This window comes from Podarcis bocagei (genome assembly GCF_964188305.1).
Source record: "Podarcis bocagei genome assembly, chromosome: 8".
NCBI classification, from domain to species: domain Eukaryota; kingdom Metazoa; phylum Chordata; class Lepidosauria; order Squamata; family Lacertidae; genus Podarcis; species Podarcis bocagei.
The window spans coordinates 54,952,162-54,969,123 of record NC_138133.1 but is presented as its reverse complement, the minus strand read 5'-3'; the positions used below and the strand labels follow the sequence as shown (position 1 = coordinate 54,969,123).

The 16,962-nt window shown below is 41.0% G+C and overlaps 1 protein-coding gene across 1 annotated transcript; it reads left to right on the top strand.

The window, feature by feature from the left end:
• Positions 1-924: 924 nt before the first annotated feature.
• Positions 925-8,582, top strand: CYP7A1 (cytochrome P450 family 7 subfamily A member 1). The gene is made up of 6 exons (XM_081204748.1): positions 925-1,058; positions 2,644-2,884; positions 5,426-6,042; positions 7,027-7,157; positions 7,547-7,722; positions 8,276-8,582. The coding sequence occupies exons 1-6, from the start codon at positions 979-981 to the stop codon at positions 8,573-8,575; spliced, it is 1,545 nt and encodes a 514-aa protein (XP_081060874.1). The 5' UTR covers positions 925-978; the 3' UTR covers positions 8,576-8,582.
• The last annotated feature ends 8,380 nt before the right edge of the window (positions 8,583-16,962 follow it).

Sequence of the window (16,962 nt, the reverse complement as noted above, 5' to 3'; positions counted from 1 at the left end):
CAGTCGTGACCGACTCTGGGGTTGCAGCGCTCATCTCGCTTTATTGGCCAGCATGACTAAGCCGCTTCTGGCGAACCAGAGCAGCGCACGGAAACGCCGTTTACCTTCCCGCCAGAGCGGTACCTATTTATCTACTTGCACTTTGACGTGCTTTCGAACTGCTAGGTTGGCAGGAGCAGGGACCGAGCAACGGGTGCTCACCCCGTTGCGGGGATTCGAACCACCAACCTTCCTGATCGGCAAGTCCTAGGCTCTGTGGTTTAACCCACAGCGCCACCCGCGTCCCTCAGTTTCACTACACCTCCAGAAATTAATCAGAAAAAAATAGCTGAACAAACTCAACAGGATAAGCACTATTGGCTACATGAGAATGTTTTTCTCCTGCATCAGCATTAATCTAGCAATGACTTTGGTATTTCAGTGCATCAGCAATTCAGCTAGGCTCCTCCTGTGACTCATCAAACTGAATCTTGGACCCATGCCAACCTATCACTTTTATCCTTAGCCACTCCTGTTTCCATAACAACAAAAAATTGAAATCAAAACTTGGCAACACAACAGAGGCAAGGTCATTAAACAGCTAATTCACTTACAGCTAAAACTGAACTGTAAACTGTACTTGCTAAATCTACATAATAGATCAAAACATGTCTGAGAGACCTTTACATTATCAGTTATTAAAGCTCTTTGATTACTTTGGCCACTCACTGTCACTGTGGTTATCAGCTCAAGGCCACCATCTCAGATATCTAATCCAATTCTCTCTTGGTCTTTACATAGATTTTGGTCCAACAGCAGGCACAGAAATTTTGTCCAGAATTGGTTAATTAATAGCTTACATGGGTTACTTAAGTACAGTTAAGTGAATAGGTGTTCCTGCTGAATATAAAAAGTGGCCCTTTGTCGTCTTCTATATCAGTCTCGGGCTTCAGTGTAAACCATTGTTTCATACTTGACATTTCACTATAATTGTCTGAAATGGTTTCATTGCTTTTGATATGGGGAATAGTGGTGATTCTGTGCTTAATGCTATGGCTTGTTCTGGGAATAAGGAGGAGGTAAGAAGGATTGTTTTCATACATTATTTCATGAAGTTTTCTTCTCTGTTTAAAATCACAATACATTAACATTTGTGTTTGTTAATTAAAATTAATGATATATATTATATTTTCATATATTAGTAATGTGTATAATTATATAACATATGTATAATTTTATAAAATTAGTATGTTTAAGAAAAACAGTCTGGTTTAGTGGTATCTAGTTTGTTTGTTTATTTATTTATTTAATGATTCACTTTTTATGTGTACATGCTTTCCCAAAAAGGTGAGATGCTCCCAGTTACTTAAACTAGGCACATAATGTCTAATTTATCAGAAGCGGCTAGCACTGTTGCTTGTTTGGTCTGCATAATGTAAACAGGATGCTTAATGACTTTTCCTACATTGTCATTATACTGTTTCTGTTGTTTGCTCGTTAGATTAAAGAGAGAGAGAGATGAATGTTATATGTGTGTGCTTTCTACTGAACGATAAGAAGTTGTACTACTAAAATGTAATCTGTAGCAGACATCCAAATGGAGGAATATATCCAAAGACATAGCAATTCAGCGTGTGCTTTCCGTTCCTTGCCCCAAATTACAACCTTGGTTCAAATATGAAGCTCTAAGTGTGAAAGAAGCCAACAATAATTTGTTTATCTTTCTTTGATGGGTTCAGATTATTTGATTGCCCATGAGATTAATGATCAGTAACGTTCCACAATACTGCATTAAATTTTCCCTACTTGCTGTTTTACATGTGCATTACTATTGATGACTGGATGTGGGAGAGAACACATCTGTGTAGGCTTCTAAAGATTCAACCAGGCTGTTCAAGGAGGCTTGAATTAGCAATAAAATGTGAATGTGGACATGTGCATTGGCTATACATGCAAGCAGCTGCTTTTGCACAAGAATCTTCGCTCTGAAATCAGAGCAGCAGTTGAGTAGCAGATATGCAGAACAGTCAACACAGTTAAAGCTGGCAGGCTTGATTTCTACACAGACGCACACACAGCAGCAATACTAGTAGATCTATTGTTCCAAAGAGCAAACAAGGCAGAGCACTCAAACCAAACAGATACTGCATCTATTGCAGCAAACCAGCTGCCAAGTCTGGGCTTAGCAGACTCTCAGAGGTGGCTTCTTTCACATAGAAAATACATTTAAAAATATGTATTTATATCTCAACTCTGCCCAACACACATGCATGCTCTGTAATATTCATTAGGTAATAAAACTTATCCAGGTAAACATAGTTTGCCATGAACTACAATTTCTATTTAAAATAAAGAGACACACCAACCAAGAGTAAACAAGGTAGAAGTGATATGTTTAAAAGCAAAGGTAAATTTCATCAAATTTGATTTACAGTGTGTCTGATGCATTCTCATTATCAGGGCAATAAGAAGCTTCTGTATTGTACCAAACTCATTATTTGCCAGTTATCTACTGCCTTCTTAGTGCATTTATTACTCAGAGGAGGACAATTCCTTCTAGCAGTGATGGATGTGTGTAATAAATAGATTCTTGCGCAGCAGATTTGAAGGTCGTATATTAATTTACAGCCATAATCTTCACCTTGTATATATTGCCTTTTGCAGACGTCCAAGTGAGCCACCCTTGGAGAATGGGCTACTGCCGTATCTTGGCTGTGCTTTGCAGTTTGGTGCCAATCCTCTCAACTTCCTCAGGACAAGACAAAAAAAATATGGTCCCATTTTTACTTGCAAATTGGCTGGAAAATATGTTCATTTTCTCACTGACCCCTTTTCATATCATGCAGTGGTGGGACACGGAAGACACCTGGACTGGAAAAAGTTCCATTTTGCAATCTCTGCAAAGGTAGCATTTAACTTTACCTGTTAAAAATATTCATGGTCTATCCTTCATCTATACAGACACCAGAATTATGGAATATGAAATAAAATCAGCAGCAACAAAATATGTGCGAAAATAGACTATTGGGCATCTTAAAACAACAGAGCAAGCTAAACAAATATCAGCTTACTGAACTTAAAATGCCCCAAGAAGGGAGAAATACCCAATATAAAAGTTGTGCCACCAAACAGCAAATTTGAGTCGACATTACAAGTGAGACGTAGTTTGCGTCACAAGCCAAACTGGGGCACTTGCTGGGCCAAATTTGGCCTAGGGCCTGGAAGTTCCTCACCCACCAGATTGAAATTGACTCTTACTTGAAATGATCTTTACTCAGACTAGTAACAGTGCAGGCTTGGCAGCAAGCCCAAGCTCCAGAAGTCAAGTTTCCAAGGTACACGAGCGAGACCAGAAGTTTATAACTGAATGGAAGCGATGAACGTGCCCTGACAGTTGAAGTGCTCCTCCCACCAACTTTTAAAGATCTGGAGTGAGCTCTCTCACAAGACTATCTCACACTATGATGCTACCATGTCTGCACACGGATGATCCATCTGTGCAGATGTGCCTGATCCCACCTATGATAGTGGCACCTGGTTATTGGAGACAAGACTGTGTCCTGCCCCTCTGTCTCCAGCTTCAATGTCACCTTGCCCTGATCAGCCTCTGTCTCTGACTGGTCAAATCTTCCCAGTTCCCTGCTGAAGCTCTGTGTTCCATGAGAGGGATGGTGGAGAGAGCCAGCCAATCTTCTACCCCTTCTTTCTCATGTGGAGTCATGTTAGCCATTCAGCTCTCTCCCCTCCCCATCTGTTCCTCCGTGTTCCTCCTTCTCCTCTTCTTTCTGGGGCTGCCAAACCATGCCAGATCCTAATGGAGCTAAGGGAGATCCTTCTTACCTTTTTAAAGTGCAATTGGAAGTGGAGCCCAAGGTTCTCATTAAGTTGTAATTAGTTTCCCTTAATATTCATATCTCAATAATATAACTGTCTCCACAATGAGCCTTAAATCCTTCCTTAATGTACATGAAAATTGATTTTAAGTACATATTTAAATGAATCAATATTGGTCCATTTAAGAAAATCAAGCTGCAGTGTTTGTGCACTTACTTGGCAGTAAGCAAGCCCCATTTAAATTCCTAGGCTTTACTCATGAGTAACATGTATAGGATTGTGAACCACAGATTGCTGGAATAGATATTAGTTTACAATATAGTTGCTATGAATTGATTTGTTTTGATGTCTAGGTAAGTTTTATTTTAATTTGAAGTAAATGAATACATATTGGCAGCAACAATGCACAGATTAACGTTCCACCAGATGAGTCTTACCATGACCTAAATCTGATTGATTCAGGCTCCATTTCCATCCATGCTAACCTAGATTAAGGCCCAATGAGTCCAGTAGGGCTTTCTTCAAAGTAAGCATGGAAAAGAGGGTGCCCTCAGTGGTACTTATTTCCAGTCAAGTATGCTCTGGATTACTGGTTCAGTGTCCAAGCCTTATCTATTGTCTTCTATGAAATTTGGAATGTTATTATGAAAGCTGAAGTACATTTCTACAGGGTGTGTGTGTGTGTTTGTGCGTGCATTGCTCAGTATTGGTAACAGCAAGTTTGTACGGTTAATTGGCTTCACTGTCCTCCTTAAAACATAAACCGTCTTCACCAGACAGCTATTAAGATGATGGATTTCGAAATCTGGAAGAAAAGATTTAGGATTACTCTCAAATTTAGTACTTAATATCATTTTGCCATCCTCCTTGGCAAAACTACAGCCTGTTCCAACTCCTCTTGGAGACAATTACAAAGCCTTAAATGGATACTGGATAGGGGTTCTAAGTGGTCATACTTTATCTGTCAACATCCATCAACATCCATGTTTAATGATTTCTATTCCTGTACTAAATTATGGAGAAAATATTTTGCCTCTGATTTCACTTGTAAATTATTCTTCACTTAGGGCAGCATCCAAAGCGCTGCAGGCAGTTTTCTGCTTAGACACAGCTTTTCAGCTGTATCTCAAGGTGCAGCCTCCCAACAAAGGCCCTCAGAGGTGGAATGCTTTTCATAAATGGTACCTTGCGGGACTTGACATCTTTCCGCAGGGCCTGCAAGACAGAGCTGTTCCACCAGGCCTTTGGCCAGGGCACAGCCTGACTCCCTCCCTCGGCAATCTTCGCAGAGCTCTGGCCCAATGGTTGCCAGTGGCTTGAATTAATTAATTTTTATAATGAATGATTTTAGAATGTTGTTTATGTTGTACTTTTGTACTGTTTTATTGTTGTTAGCCGCCCTGAGCCCGGCTTCGGCTGGGGAGGGCGGGATATAAATAAAATTTATTATTATTATTATTATTACCCTATGAGATGCAAAGGGCTGTGCCTGCCTGCCTGAATAACTATTTTGCTCCCACATGCCAGCAGGCAGAGGTGTGGGCAGGGGGAAGGGATCGGATAAATAATAAATTGTGAATAAATTGTAACATTCCCCATTTTTTCACAACAGGCATTTGGACATCGTAGTATTGACCCAGATGATGGAAACACCACTGAGAATATACACCAGACCTTCACCAGAAACCTGCAGGGTAATGCATTAACCTTTCTCGCTGAGTCCATGATGGAAAACCTGCACTATGTCATGGTAGAACCAAATGCATTGAGAATTGACTCCAGTGACTGGGTAACTGATAAACTTTATGAATTCTGCTGCCGTGTGATGTTTGAAGCTGGGTTTCTAACACTGTTTGGCACAGATTTTAACCCAGTGGGCCATGACAAGGGCCTTTCTGCCAACCAAGAAGCCCACAGAGCATTTATCCTCAGTACCCTGGAGAACTTCAAGGCATTTGACCAAGTCTTTCCGGCCCTTGTGGCAGGCCTACCAATCCACCTGTTCAAAAGTGCCCACAGTGCACGAGAGAAGCTAGCTGATGCTCTGCTCCACAAGACCCTTAAAAAAAGACACAACATCTCTGAGCTCATTTCCCTCCGCATGTTCTTCAATGATACTCTCTCCACTTTTGATGAAAAGGAAAAAGCAAAGACCCACCTTGCAGTTCTGTGGGCTTCACAGTCTAACACAATACCTGCAACCTTTTGGACTTTATTCTTTCTTATTAGGTAAGTAGCTACATTTCCCATGCTACAGACTTTGGCTTACCATTTACCAGATGGAACATAACATGGTGGACATGTCGCTGCTCATGAGCTGCATTTCCCTGCACTGGTCTTGGACAGTGCAAGCCTAATGATGTCTACTCAAAAGTAAGTCCTATTGAATTCAATGGGGCTTACTCCCAGGTGAGTGGGATGAAGACTGCACCTTTATTTCTTTTGTTCTTTTTACCTCACCCTCTGCTATCCCAGAGTTGTCCTTAGTTATGGTAGCTCCATGTTCAGAAGCGATGCACATCTAAAAACTAGATTCCGGGGACAAACAAATACAGTGGTACCCTCATGTTAAGAACTTAATTTGTTCCGGAGATCCATTCTTAACCCGAAACTGTTCTTAACCTGAGGTATCACTTTAGCTAATGGGGCCTCCTGCTGCCGCCGCGCCACCACATGATTTCTGTTCTCATCCTGAAGCAAAGTTCTTAACCCGAGGTACTATTTCTGGGTTAGTGGAGTCTGTGACCTGAAGCGTCTATAACCCGAGGTACAACTGTAATTGAAGATGGCTATTGCCCTGATGTCCTGCTTGTATATTTCCCAGGAGTGGGGACGGGCATGAGGGTTCGGCCAAAAGCAAGTTACTTAGGTAGGTGTTACATGTTTGGAGGGTGTGGTTCAAGTGGTCATTTCATACTGAGTTGGTATGAAAGACAACATTCAGTGCTAGGGCCAGGGTACCTAGAGCAGGCAATCCCAGCTTGGATCTCTCAAAGCCTCCAAGATACAACTAGATGATCATGCCATCCTTGATAATTCAGGCCTGCCTGCAACTCTTCCCTGCTTTTGGATGAACCTGCAGACAATGACTTGCACTTTCTTTTTCTTGCACTAATTGCATGGACTAGATTATAGTGATAATTGTACTACGGTTTCAGGTAAAAAAGTAAAAGTAAAAAAAAAAGTTAAAAAATTGTACTTTTTTAATTTCAGGAATCCAAAAGCAATGGAAGCAGCTATTGAAGAGGTGCAACGGGTGTTAGAAGATGCTGAGATAAAGATAGACTCGACCAAGAAACCTATTTCTTTGAACCGCAAACAGCTGGATGACATGCCTATATTAGGTATAGTTGCTTAACCTGAATCCTCTACTTTTACATACTAACGATAAAATAACATATTCCAATATTTAGGAACCATTATATGATTGAAACTGATCAGTTCTCTAATGCTCTTAGTTACAGTCACGTTATCCTAAATATGTGACAACAATCAGTTTCTTTCTAACTACAATAGCGTTTGGTGGAAGCATACAAATTCCAAGGAATTTTGTTGTTCTCCCCATTGACTTTCTTTTATTTGTGTCAATCACATTACTTTGAATTTTGCAATCTGAGCAGCAGCACACCTGTGTATACTGTATCTAGGTTGAAGGTTTCTCTTTCTTTCTTTCTTTCTTTCTTTCTTTCTTTCTTTCTTTCTTTCTTTCTTTCTTTCTTTCTTTCCTACACAGATAGTGTTATCAATGAAGCAATAAGGCTCTCCAGTGCATCTATGACAGTCAGAGTTGCTAAGGAAGATTTCGTTTTGCAATTAGACAGCAACTCCTACAATATCCGCAAAGATGACACCATAGCTCTTTATTCCCAGCTGTTGCATTTTGATCCAGAAATCTACTCTGATCCCCTGGTGAGTAACTGACAGCTTCAAAACAAAACTGCACACATCAGCAGAATTGCCTTAGTGCTTGCAGCCAACCACTTGACATCAATATTGTTGCCTCTTATTACACACAAGTGCTGGTTTTTTGCTAGATAAATTCCAGAGCTCTTTAAAAGAGGCATTCTGGAGTGAAGCAAGGAAGGAACATTTAGCAGCAGCAGTTGTATGCCAAACAAGCAGAAACTTTGGTAAAAAAATTATGATTAAAAATGTTCCCTCTCCTTTTCCAATTTCATGAGCACAAAAGAGTTGATTAATACTTTAATAATTACAGAACTGCTAGCTGTAATTTATTTTGTATTTCAATAATTAACTGAGATGAATTTATTTTATCTTTATTGAAAAAGAATGGTAGAACATTGGCAACTCAAGCTTTTGGAGGAACTCGTATACAAATCCAATTTAAAGTATTAAGGAAGATGAACACACATTAATATTTCATTTGCAAATCTGAAATAATCCTATGCTTCCTAAATGATGTTGAGTTTAAAACTGCATTATTTTGGACTTTTTTTTGCAGACATACAAGTATGACCGCTATCTTGAGGAAAATGGAAAGGAAAAGACCACTTTTTACTACAATGGTCGCAAATTAAAATATTATTATATGCCTTTTGGAATGGGACTTGCAAAATGTCCTGGAAGATTATTGGCCGTTCATGAAATTAAACAATTTTTGACTTTATTGCTATCTTATTTTGAAGTGGAGCTTCTTGACAAGAATGTGACATGCCCGTCTTTAGACCAATCGCGGGTCGGACTTGGTGTTTTACAACCTGCAAGTGACATTGATTTCAAGTACAGATTAAAATGCCTATGAATGTGTGGAAGAAAAATGTTGTTTGTGTATTTGGTCCCCACAGGGGTAAAAAAATTCATGCAGTGATGGCAATGGGATGCATTAGGAGGAATAATGAGGGCTGGGAGAAACTATGTTGCTTAATATGGTTGTATAGAAAATGTTTCCTTTTTTATATGCTCAAAAATAACAAGAAATACTATACATATCTACTCTATGTGCTACTGCTGGGTCTCCAGTGGAGCTTTTGAGTCATAGTAGGGGTGTCAATGTGAGGAATGTGTGTTCGGAGAACACAGTTTTGTGCTGGCTAGTAAGGACAAGAGAGATGGAAGAGACCAGCAAATCCACCTGTATATACCACTACTGATTTTGAGGCCTGTGATTTTTGTCATGATTGAGAAGGGGAGAGAAAAAGCATCTGGGCCTTATTGACACCATCTCTTTATTTTGTGTTTGCTTTTTTGCCCAGTTGCTTCTACAGTGGTGCCTCGCAAGACGAAAATAATTCGTTCCGCGAGTCTTTTCGTCTTGTGATGTTTTTCGTCTTGCGAAGCATGGTCCGTCGCAACTGCGCCTCTTCAAGCGGTTTTAAAAAAAAAGCGCAAGACGTTTTCGTCTTGCGAAGCAAGCCCATAGGGAAATTCGTCTAGCGAAGCAACGCAAAACCGAAAAACCCTTTCGTCTAGCGAGTTTTTCGTCTTGCGAGGCATTCGTCTTGCGGGGCACCACTGTATAGACAAGGGGTGAGATGCTTCTTGCTGTGGATACCTGTAGGCAACCATTCATAAGTATTAAAAAATACTGCTCGGGATGAGAGCCTGAATGGATTGCAGAATAGGGATGAAAGGTCTTAAGTTGCTCAAAAGTCCCAGCATGAGTCTGTTGTCACAGAGTGGAACCCCCCTTGCGTGAGAGGCAGAGGGGGAGTGAGTGGGCTGTAACAGGTGAAAAATGGGATGGGAACTGTTGCTTAAACCAATGGTTGTTTAATCTGTTTGAATGTTCTGTGTTGTTTTTTACCTTAGGTATTTGGTTAAATATATGTATATATGTATTGCAAGTAAGTAAATAAGTGACCAAGCTTCTGAGCTGACGGAGAGGTTACTTTATCTCTTTCTGTAGAAGCTGGTTGCATAATGCCGCAAACAAAACTTGCAGACAAACAGACAAAAAGGGGTTATGATTTAGCGTCATCAGGGCAGCTGGTACAAAACTTGTCCTGATCTTTGGAAGAGGATGAAATGCTTATGCAGGCAGGGATGGTGCTTATTTAAGGCTACTATATGCTGGCATTCGAGATTCTTAAATGTATCATGTTCCAACCTTCACATTTATCCAAATGAGGTGTGTATGTGTGCATTGTTAATTTCTGTTCATTACATTTTCTTCAATAAAATATCTCAATCACTTTTCAAAGGTGTCTGATTAATCTTGTGAAATATATAAGCGAGCAAATAAATAAATAACTCAGCCATGGGGATGCAAATAACGATCTTGGGCGAAACTCAGAAAAAGCGCTATCCTTGCTCATGAACAAACAGCTGGTGGGATGTTTTGCTTATAATCATGTAGCAACACTGTTAGAGAACAAAAAACAGGGTGCTTACAAAATACCATATTTTTGGCTGGGATTCAACCACTTACTGGCAAATTCAGGTTGTGCAATTAAAGTTGATTTTGAGGTCTCACACAACAAATCCACTTCTCTCTCAAAAAAATGGTTTTTTTGCGATAAGGAAAGTGATGAGAAAAAGCACTGGAAAGTGTGGTATAACAGTTCCTTGATGCACTGAAATCAGATGAAATGCTCAATAAATAGGCTTACTATTTATGGGATGGAGATGGAGATGAGATGGAGAACAAATTTGACTCAGTTTGTATTTAAAGGCAAATCTACCTAATTCACAATTTTCAAAACATGATTATGATCTAAAACACAGTCTTCCTCCAAAACTGTCACTCTCCAAATGGCTTGTAAAATGTGTATATTTGTCAAAACCACATACAAAAATGTGTTTATTAAACTTACGAGTTTCAATAAAGACATTGCAGTGAAATGATTAATTTTCATTAAAGCTGCTCGGCTGGTGGCAATGGCCGCAGCTGTGTTTCAAAGCACAGAAACAGGAATTTAAAACTGGTAAAGTGAGAAAGCCACCAAACCGAAATTGCCCATCTGCAAGTGACCTTAGATATTACAAGAAACTGAGCACGCTATTACAGCAAAATATTTTAAAAATATGTACCATGTTCTCTCCCTAGAGCATAGATGTCAATGTTTCCCTTTTTTAAGGGAAACTCCCTTATTCCGAATAGGATTCCTCGCAAGAAAAGGGAAAAGTTGACAGCTATGACCTAGAGTACCAATAGACAATAGTAACCCCACTCTGGCTAATTCCCATCTGGCACCTGACCCTTTCATCATTAAAGTCAACAGAACTACACCAGTTTGCCTAATATGAAGAACGGAACCCTCCTGTTTACTTAACCTGCAATAACTTCAGTTTACAAGGCTCTTCTGTCCAAATTACCCGAGAACATACAAAGGATTTTTCAGTGCAATTCATGAAAAGACGACCGACAGTGTCAAATTCATCTTTTAACTTATGAAGTAGCAACATAGGCCATAATAATCTGCTTATTAGTTACTGATACATAGATGTTTCCTAAGTTCAACTGGACACTGACTTCCCCAGTTACAACTGGAAGGAAAATTCCCAAGCCTTGTACGTGGGTTATGTTTCTTATTTCCCGGCATTCCCAAGCCAATGCTTCTGGGAAACACAGAAGCAGGCTTGTATTTATTTCTCATTTTTCTGCCCCCTACCACCTGATATTCAAAAGGCACTAGTGAAAAGGTACTATTGTAGTGTGGATAGTTTCTGTTCAGGGCTACAGCCAGCAAACCTCACCCACTTCCAGAATACTCCATTACATCCCTCCTCCTCCTCTTCAATTTTTCCCCTAGTCAGTCAGCATTCCATGCACATGGACCATGTTCTGTCCTCAATAAGCTGGTTTTGGTCTCTTCCCCTGCTCCACTTGAGTTTTCCACCCTGACATGTTTTTTTGTGCTCCTGCAAACCTTGGGGCTCCACCCCCACCTCCAAAGCCTCCTGGTACCTCCATCTTGTGTGCAGATGGTGCCATTTTGTGTGCATAATGCATTCACTGTCTGTCTATAGGAGAAGTGCCTCAGAACTTGCAAGCTCTGCTTAGCTAATTAATAACAATCACCACTTGGCAAACATTGGAGGAGAGCTATCACTTCCTTGTGGACTTCCTTCAAACCTCTGGCAGGCCATATTAACTAGATAACAGGAGCAATAACTAGATATGCCAGGGGTGGTCAGATTTAGCAAAGCCACAGGGAGCACCCAGTTTGCCCTGTAGCTCAGTTACTGCACATGTCCTACAACTATGTGTTGCTCTCTGAGCAATGAATTGCAAAGGGACCAGGAAAAGCTACACTGTCTGAACTGCCTCCCACAGCAGTAGGAAATTGTCTACCACAAAAGTCTACAGAACCTTTACTATAACTAATGCAAGCATATACCACTAGCTAGCTATTAACTCTGGGAAAGAAACAGAAAGCTCCATCCATGGGTGTTGTTGTTGTTTAGTCGTTTAGTCGTGTCCGACTCTTCGTAATTGGGATTAAATCTAAATTTACATTTCCTGGGAAACATCACAACCATTTTTGACGAGGGTCAGCTCTGTCACCTGGCCTTGAGTTTTGATTGGCTAGAGACTTCCTCACAGAATCACAGAATTGTAGAGTTGGAAGAAACCACAAGGGTCATCTAGTCCAATTCCCTGCAGTGCAGGAATCTTTTGCCCTATGTGGGGCTCAAACCCACAACTGTAAGAGTCCCATGTTCTAATGCTCCACCAACTTTGCTATCTCATGACCTTCCTGTGACCACACAGTGGGGAACTTAGGTGCTCTGGACCTATGTGCAGTGAGAAGGAGCGCAATCCATCCAACCCCCTGTGGACTTCAGCACAGTAAACAGGCTACAAGAACTGCCTCAGAGCACACACAGTGTGAAAACTTGGAACATGCCTTTTGCAAGTTTGTTCTATGCAGGTGTTCTATCAAGCAGTCTTTATCTGAATGCAAACACTACATGGCAAGTATGACTAGCAAACATTAAAGCCATCTCTGGGCTCATTGCTTCTTCAAGAGAATTGGGACATACAGTATGCAAACATTTTTCAGAAAAAATCTGAACTCAGGAAACACTTGAATGTACTGCCTTTTTACAGTGGCTGAATGGCGTGTGCCCAGGCAACTTTTGAAATGTCCTGTGGTGGAAAAGTTAAAGCACCCTACCTTGTTTTATTTCAATCAGCAATGGGAACCTCCACCCCACACACTAAATTAGGCCTGGCACTGGGCTGCAGCATTCTGCACTAACTGGGGTTTGCAGGCCAAGTGAAAGGGAAGCCCTACACACAGTGCATTGCAATAATCCAACTTTGAAGTCCCCAGTGCCTGAACTAAAGGGGTCAGCCTCTCCCATCCCAGGAACAATTTGTAGTATATGTAGACCCAGTACATTTTCCCTGCTCTTCCTATATGTCAGGGGTGGGGAACCTCAGGCCTTGGGGCCATACATGACCCTCCAGGGCTCTCTAGCCAGCTCAGGGGACTCACTGCAGACCTCTCCCACTCAGGCCACACCAGACTGCTGGCCCTGCTTCACACCTTCCTTGTGTGTTTTGCTTGGCTAGGTTATGCTCCCGAACTGTGATAATGCCTTTTGCATGCCTGGATCTCCATGTGATCCAGGCATGGCTGGATGTGCTGAAACCTCTGACTTTAGGATGACCAGAATAAAGGCTACTGCTCCACCCACTTTTGCCTCTGACCTTGCCTACCTATGCAGCTCCCAGAAGCTTCCCCAGGAGGGGCTGTGGGCCTTTGGCTGAAAACGATTCCACACCCTGTCACAGACTTTGTATCAAATGCAGGGCCGGCCCACTTAGGAGGCAAGGTGAGGCGACCATCTCAGGCAGCAGAATCCACAGGGGCAGCAGATCCCAATGTAGATCTTTCCCTGCTTGTTCCTGGTGTATTTTCCCTCAACCCTTCTTCCCTGGTGGGAAGGGGGGCACTATTTTGTGGTCTGCCTCAGGTGCCAAAATGTATTGGGCTGGCCCTGTCCAAAAGATTCTCTCCATTCCAACAGCTTACTGTTCTTACATTCTCCTTTAAAACCAAGTACTCTAGCTTTCTTTGTCATTTCACATCACGGGTTCAGTAGTGCATTGGTTCTCGAATTTAATCCATTCTGGGAGTCTGTTCGACTCCCAAAACGGTCTGAAACGGTCCGAAAACCAAGGCACAGGAGCTTCCTGCAGCCAATCAGAAGCTGCATAAGCCACGTCGGATATTCAGCTTCCAAAAACGTTCACAAACCGGAACATTCACTTCTGGGTTTGCGACGTTAGGAGCCAATTTGTTTGACAACTGAGGCGTTTGACTACCAAGGTACGGCTGTACATTTAACACCCTGTCCACTACACCACCCTAACTCGGGCTCAAACTACACATGCTTTTAACCTGAATCTATTGCAATGGCATAGGCAGCCCAATTTAAAGAGCAGAAAGGGGGATTGTGGGTGAAATGTGAGGAACACTCTCCTTGCTTGCTGCTTAAGCCTCTGCAGCGCCTCTGCCTATGTGCTTTTATCCCAGATTTATTCACTTCTGGGATCAGACATGTGAGGCCTCAGGTGAGGAAGGCCCCATTGCTTTTTCTCCCAACTCTGCTTTCTATGTGCTTGGGGCAGATTCAAGTTTGAACATAGAAATCTGCCACCGTGTCATGTGTAGTTTGAGCCTCAGGCTATCAGCATCAGCTTTACAGAAGAACACGTATTTTACAATATACCAGATAAGTTGTATTGTAAGTAGCTAGCTGATAAGCAGTCAGCCTTGAGTATAAACAGTCAGCCTTGAAAATATAGCCTTGACTAGCACTGGTCAAGGGCCTTCAGTACTCCAGGTATCTTTAATCACTTGTATAGTAAATGGAACCATCAATTATCCTTGAACCTTTGAACAACAGAAATCATTTCCATTAAATAGATGCCCAGAAATATTACAGTACAAAATATATTACGTTAAGAAATAGAGATATAAGCAACACCTTACAGATATAAAAAGATCTTGATTATTGAGCCACACGTAGTTGCCAGGTGATTGAAATGGAGGAATTCTTAGTATTTGACTGAGAAACCAGATAGATGTACATATTGAATTAATAAAGTTTTAATCTTAGCGATGGATGAAATTGGATCTGAAATCAAAAGAGCTACATAAACTGCAAACAAACTTTTATGTTGTACACCAGGCACATCCAACTCTCAAAAGACTGCAATCTACTCCCAGTAGTGATCTACCCATTAAGCTGTTGTGCTTTTTTTTAGGGAGAAGGAGCTTTTTTTTTTACAAGGGGGGAGAGACATTGCTCGCCTAAAAAAACAACGATGCAACAGTAACGACTATTTTCATTTTCAAACTACTTGGCAAAACACCCATTTGAAACAACGGAGGAAAAGACTGACGCCGGGGGGGAGGCACTTAAACTCCGCCGCTTATCACTATTGCAGATCAATAGGGATCCTACGATCAACTGCAATCATCATCCGGGGATTGTCCAGTCAATCACGTTCGACCAGTTGGACATCCCTGTTGTACACCAACCATTTCAGAACACTTAATGCCTGAATTCTTACTATGAAACCTCACTGCTGTTGCCAGAGGTTCCATAGGAAGACGACAGTCTGGTTTAGTACCTCTTCCAATTTTAATGTAGCCATTTTCAAAGGCATTTAGTCTAATGCTGGCTATGCTTTTATAATATACCTTGTGAATAGTCTTTAAGAATATACTTCTAAAATGAAACCATTCTAATGCTGCAGTTTAAAAGACCAGTTTAATGAATCAAAAGCTTTCAATGCATCTACAGTAATTTTAAAATAGCTAAATGTATTCCATGTTGTTTGCTATGCCATATAATATTTAATAGTCTGTGAATTGGATCTGATATTTGCCTACCCTTAATGTACCACACCTGATCTTGATGGGCCAATGATGGTAGGATTGTACTCAAGTGATTAGCAAGTACAGTGGTACCTTGTCTTACGGATGGGATCCGTTCTGGAGGCCCATCCGTAACATGAAAAGCCTGCAACTCGAAGCGCCGCACGTGTGCAGGTGCGCAGTGCGATTTGGCACTTCTGCACATGCGGCGAAACCTGGACGTAACCCATTCCGGTACTTCTGGGTTGCTGCGGGACACAAGACGAAAACACGCAAACTGAAGCGGACGTAACGTGAGATATGACTGTACAGCTATGGTCTATAAGAGTTGACAACAATTTTGTAAATTATTTGAGATGATCTCATATCACAAGTTTTATTGATTTCATCTTCAGTAATTCTAGAATTTAGGAAGATATTTTGTTCTGTAGATAGTAACTGATATAAGTTTTTTTATGTCAGATTAATTTGTAGGGACTGGAGAATATAAAGATTGCTAAAATGTTTTAAATTCCTCATGAATTTTCCTAGTATCAAAAGCATTTAAGTAATCTGTGTTGTATCTTGCACCACACCAATCTGATTATGAATTCTGCCATTTCATGTCACCTAATAATATCAAGGAGGAGTGACATGCAGGAAATTATAAGCATTGCTCCCTCTCCCTCTCTCTCTCTCTCTCTCTCTCGTGCTATTTATTCCTGTGTATGCGCTTCATGTACAATCTTAAAGCACAAGCTTAAGTTCCTGGATGTTTTTGAATGAGCACCGATAGAGTCATACTTGCCACATATGATAGCCCATCATTAGTAGGCAGCTTCTTTAAAGTACCCAGACAGTGGCTTTAAAGAGTTTCATGGTTAATAGGTGTTTGGCAGAGAGGTGATCAGCTGACGTAACTTCTCATGTCACTGTAGCACTGTGGCAGGAATAAGAAATCACAGTGACACAGCTGTCAAAGAGGCCCCTTGGACAGGGGAGAATGCTAAATCAACTTTATTAAAAACTGAAATTGATAGTAATATGCAACATTCTACTGAAGTTGTTAAATAATTAGCAAGAATTCAGCTGAAATATCCTTCTTATCCAAAAAGCCTGCCTAATTTAAAGTTAATTCTGTTTAATTTTTTTATGCTCATTGCACTAACAAGGGCTGCAGCCACCACTGTGTTCATCTATATTAATGGTTTTGCAAGAGACTAAAGGTTGAAAACAGCCTCCAAGCTGGATGGCACCTTTTTATGTAGATTGGCTTAAATCCAAGTAAAGCAGTACTGGTTAATCATGGGACCAATGCTACTTAACAATTCCTATCCCCGACTAACTGATTTATCAGTTAATCTTCTCCAGG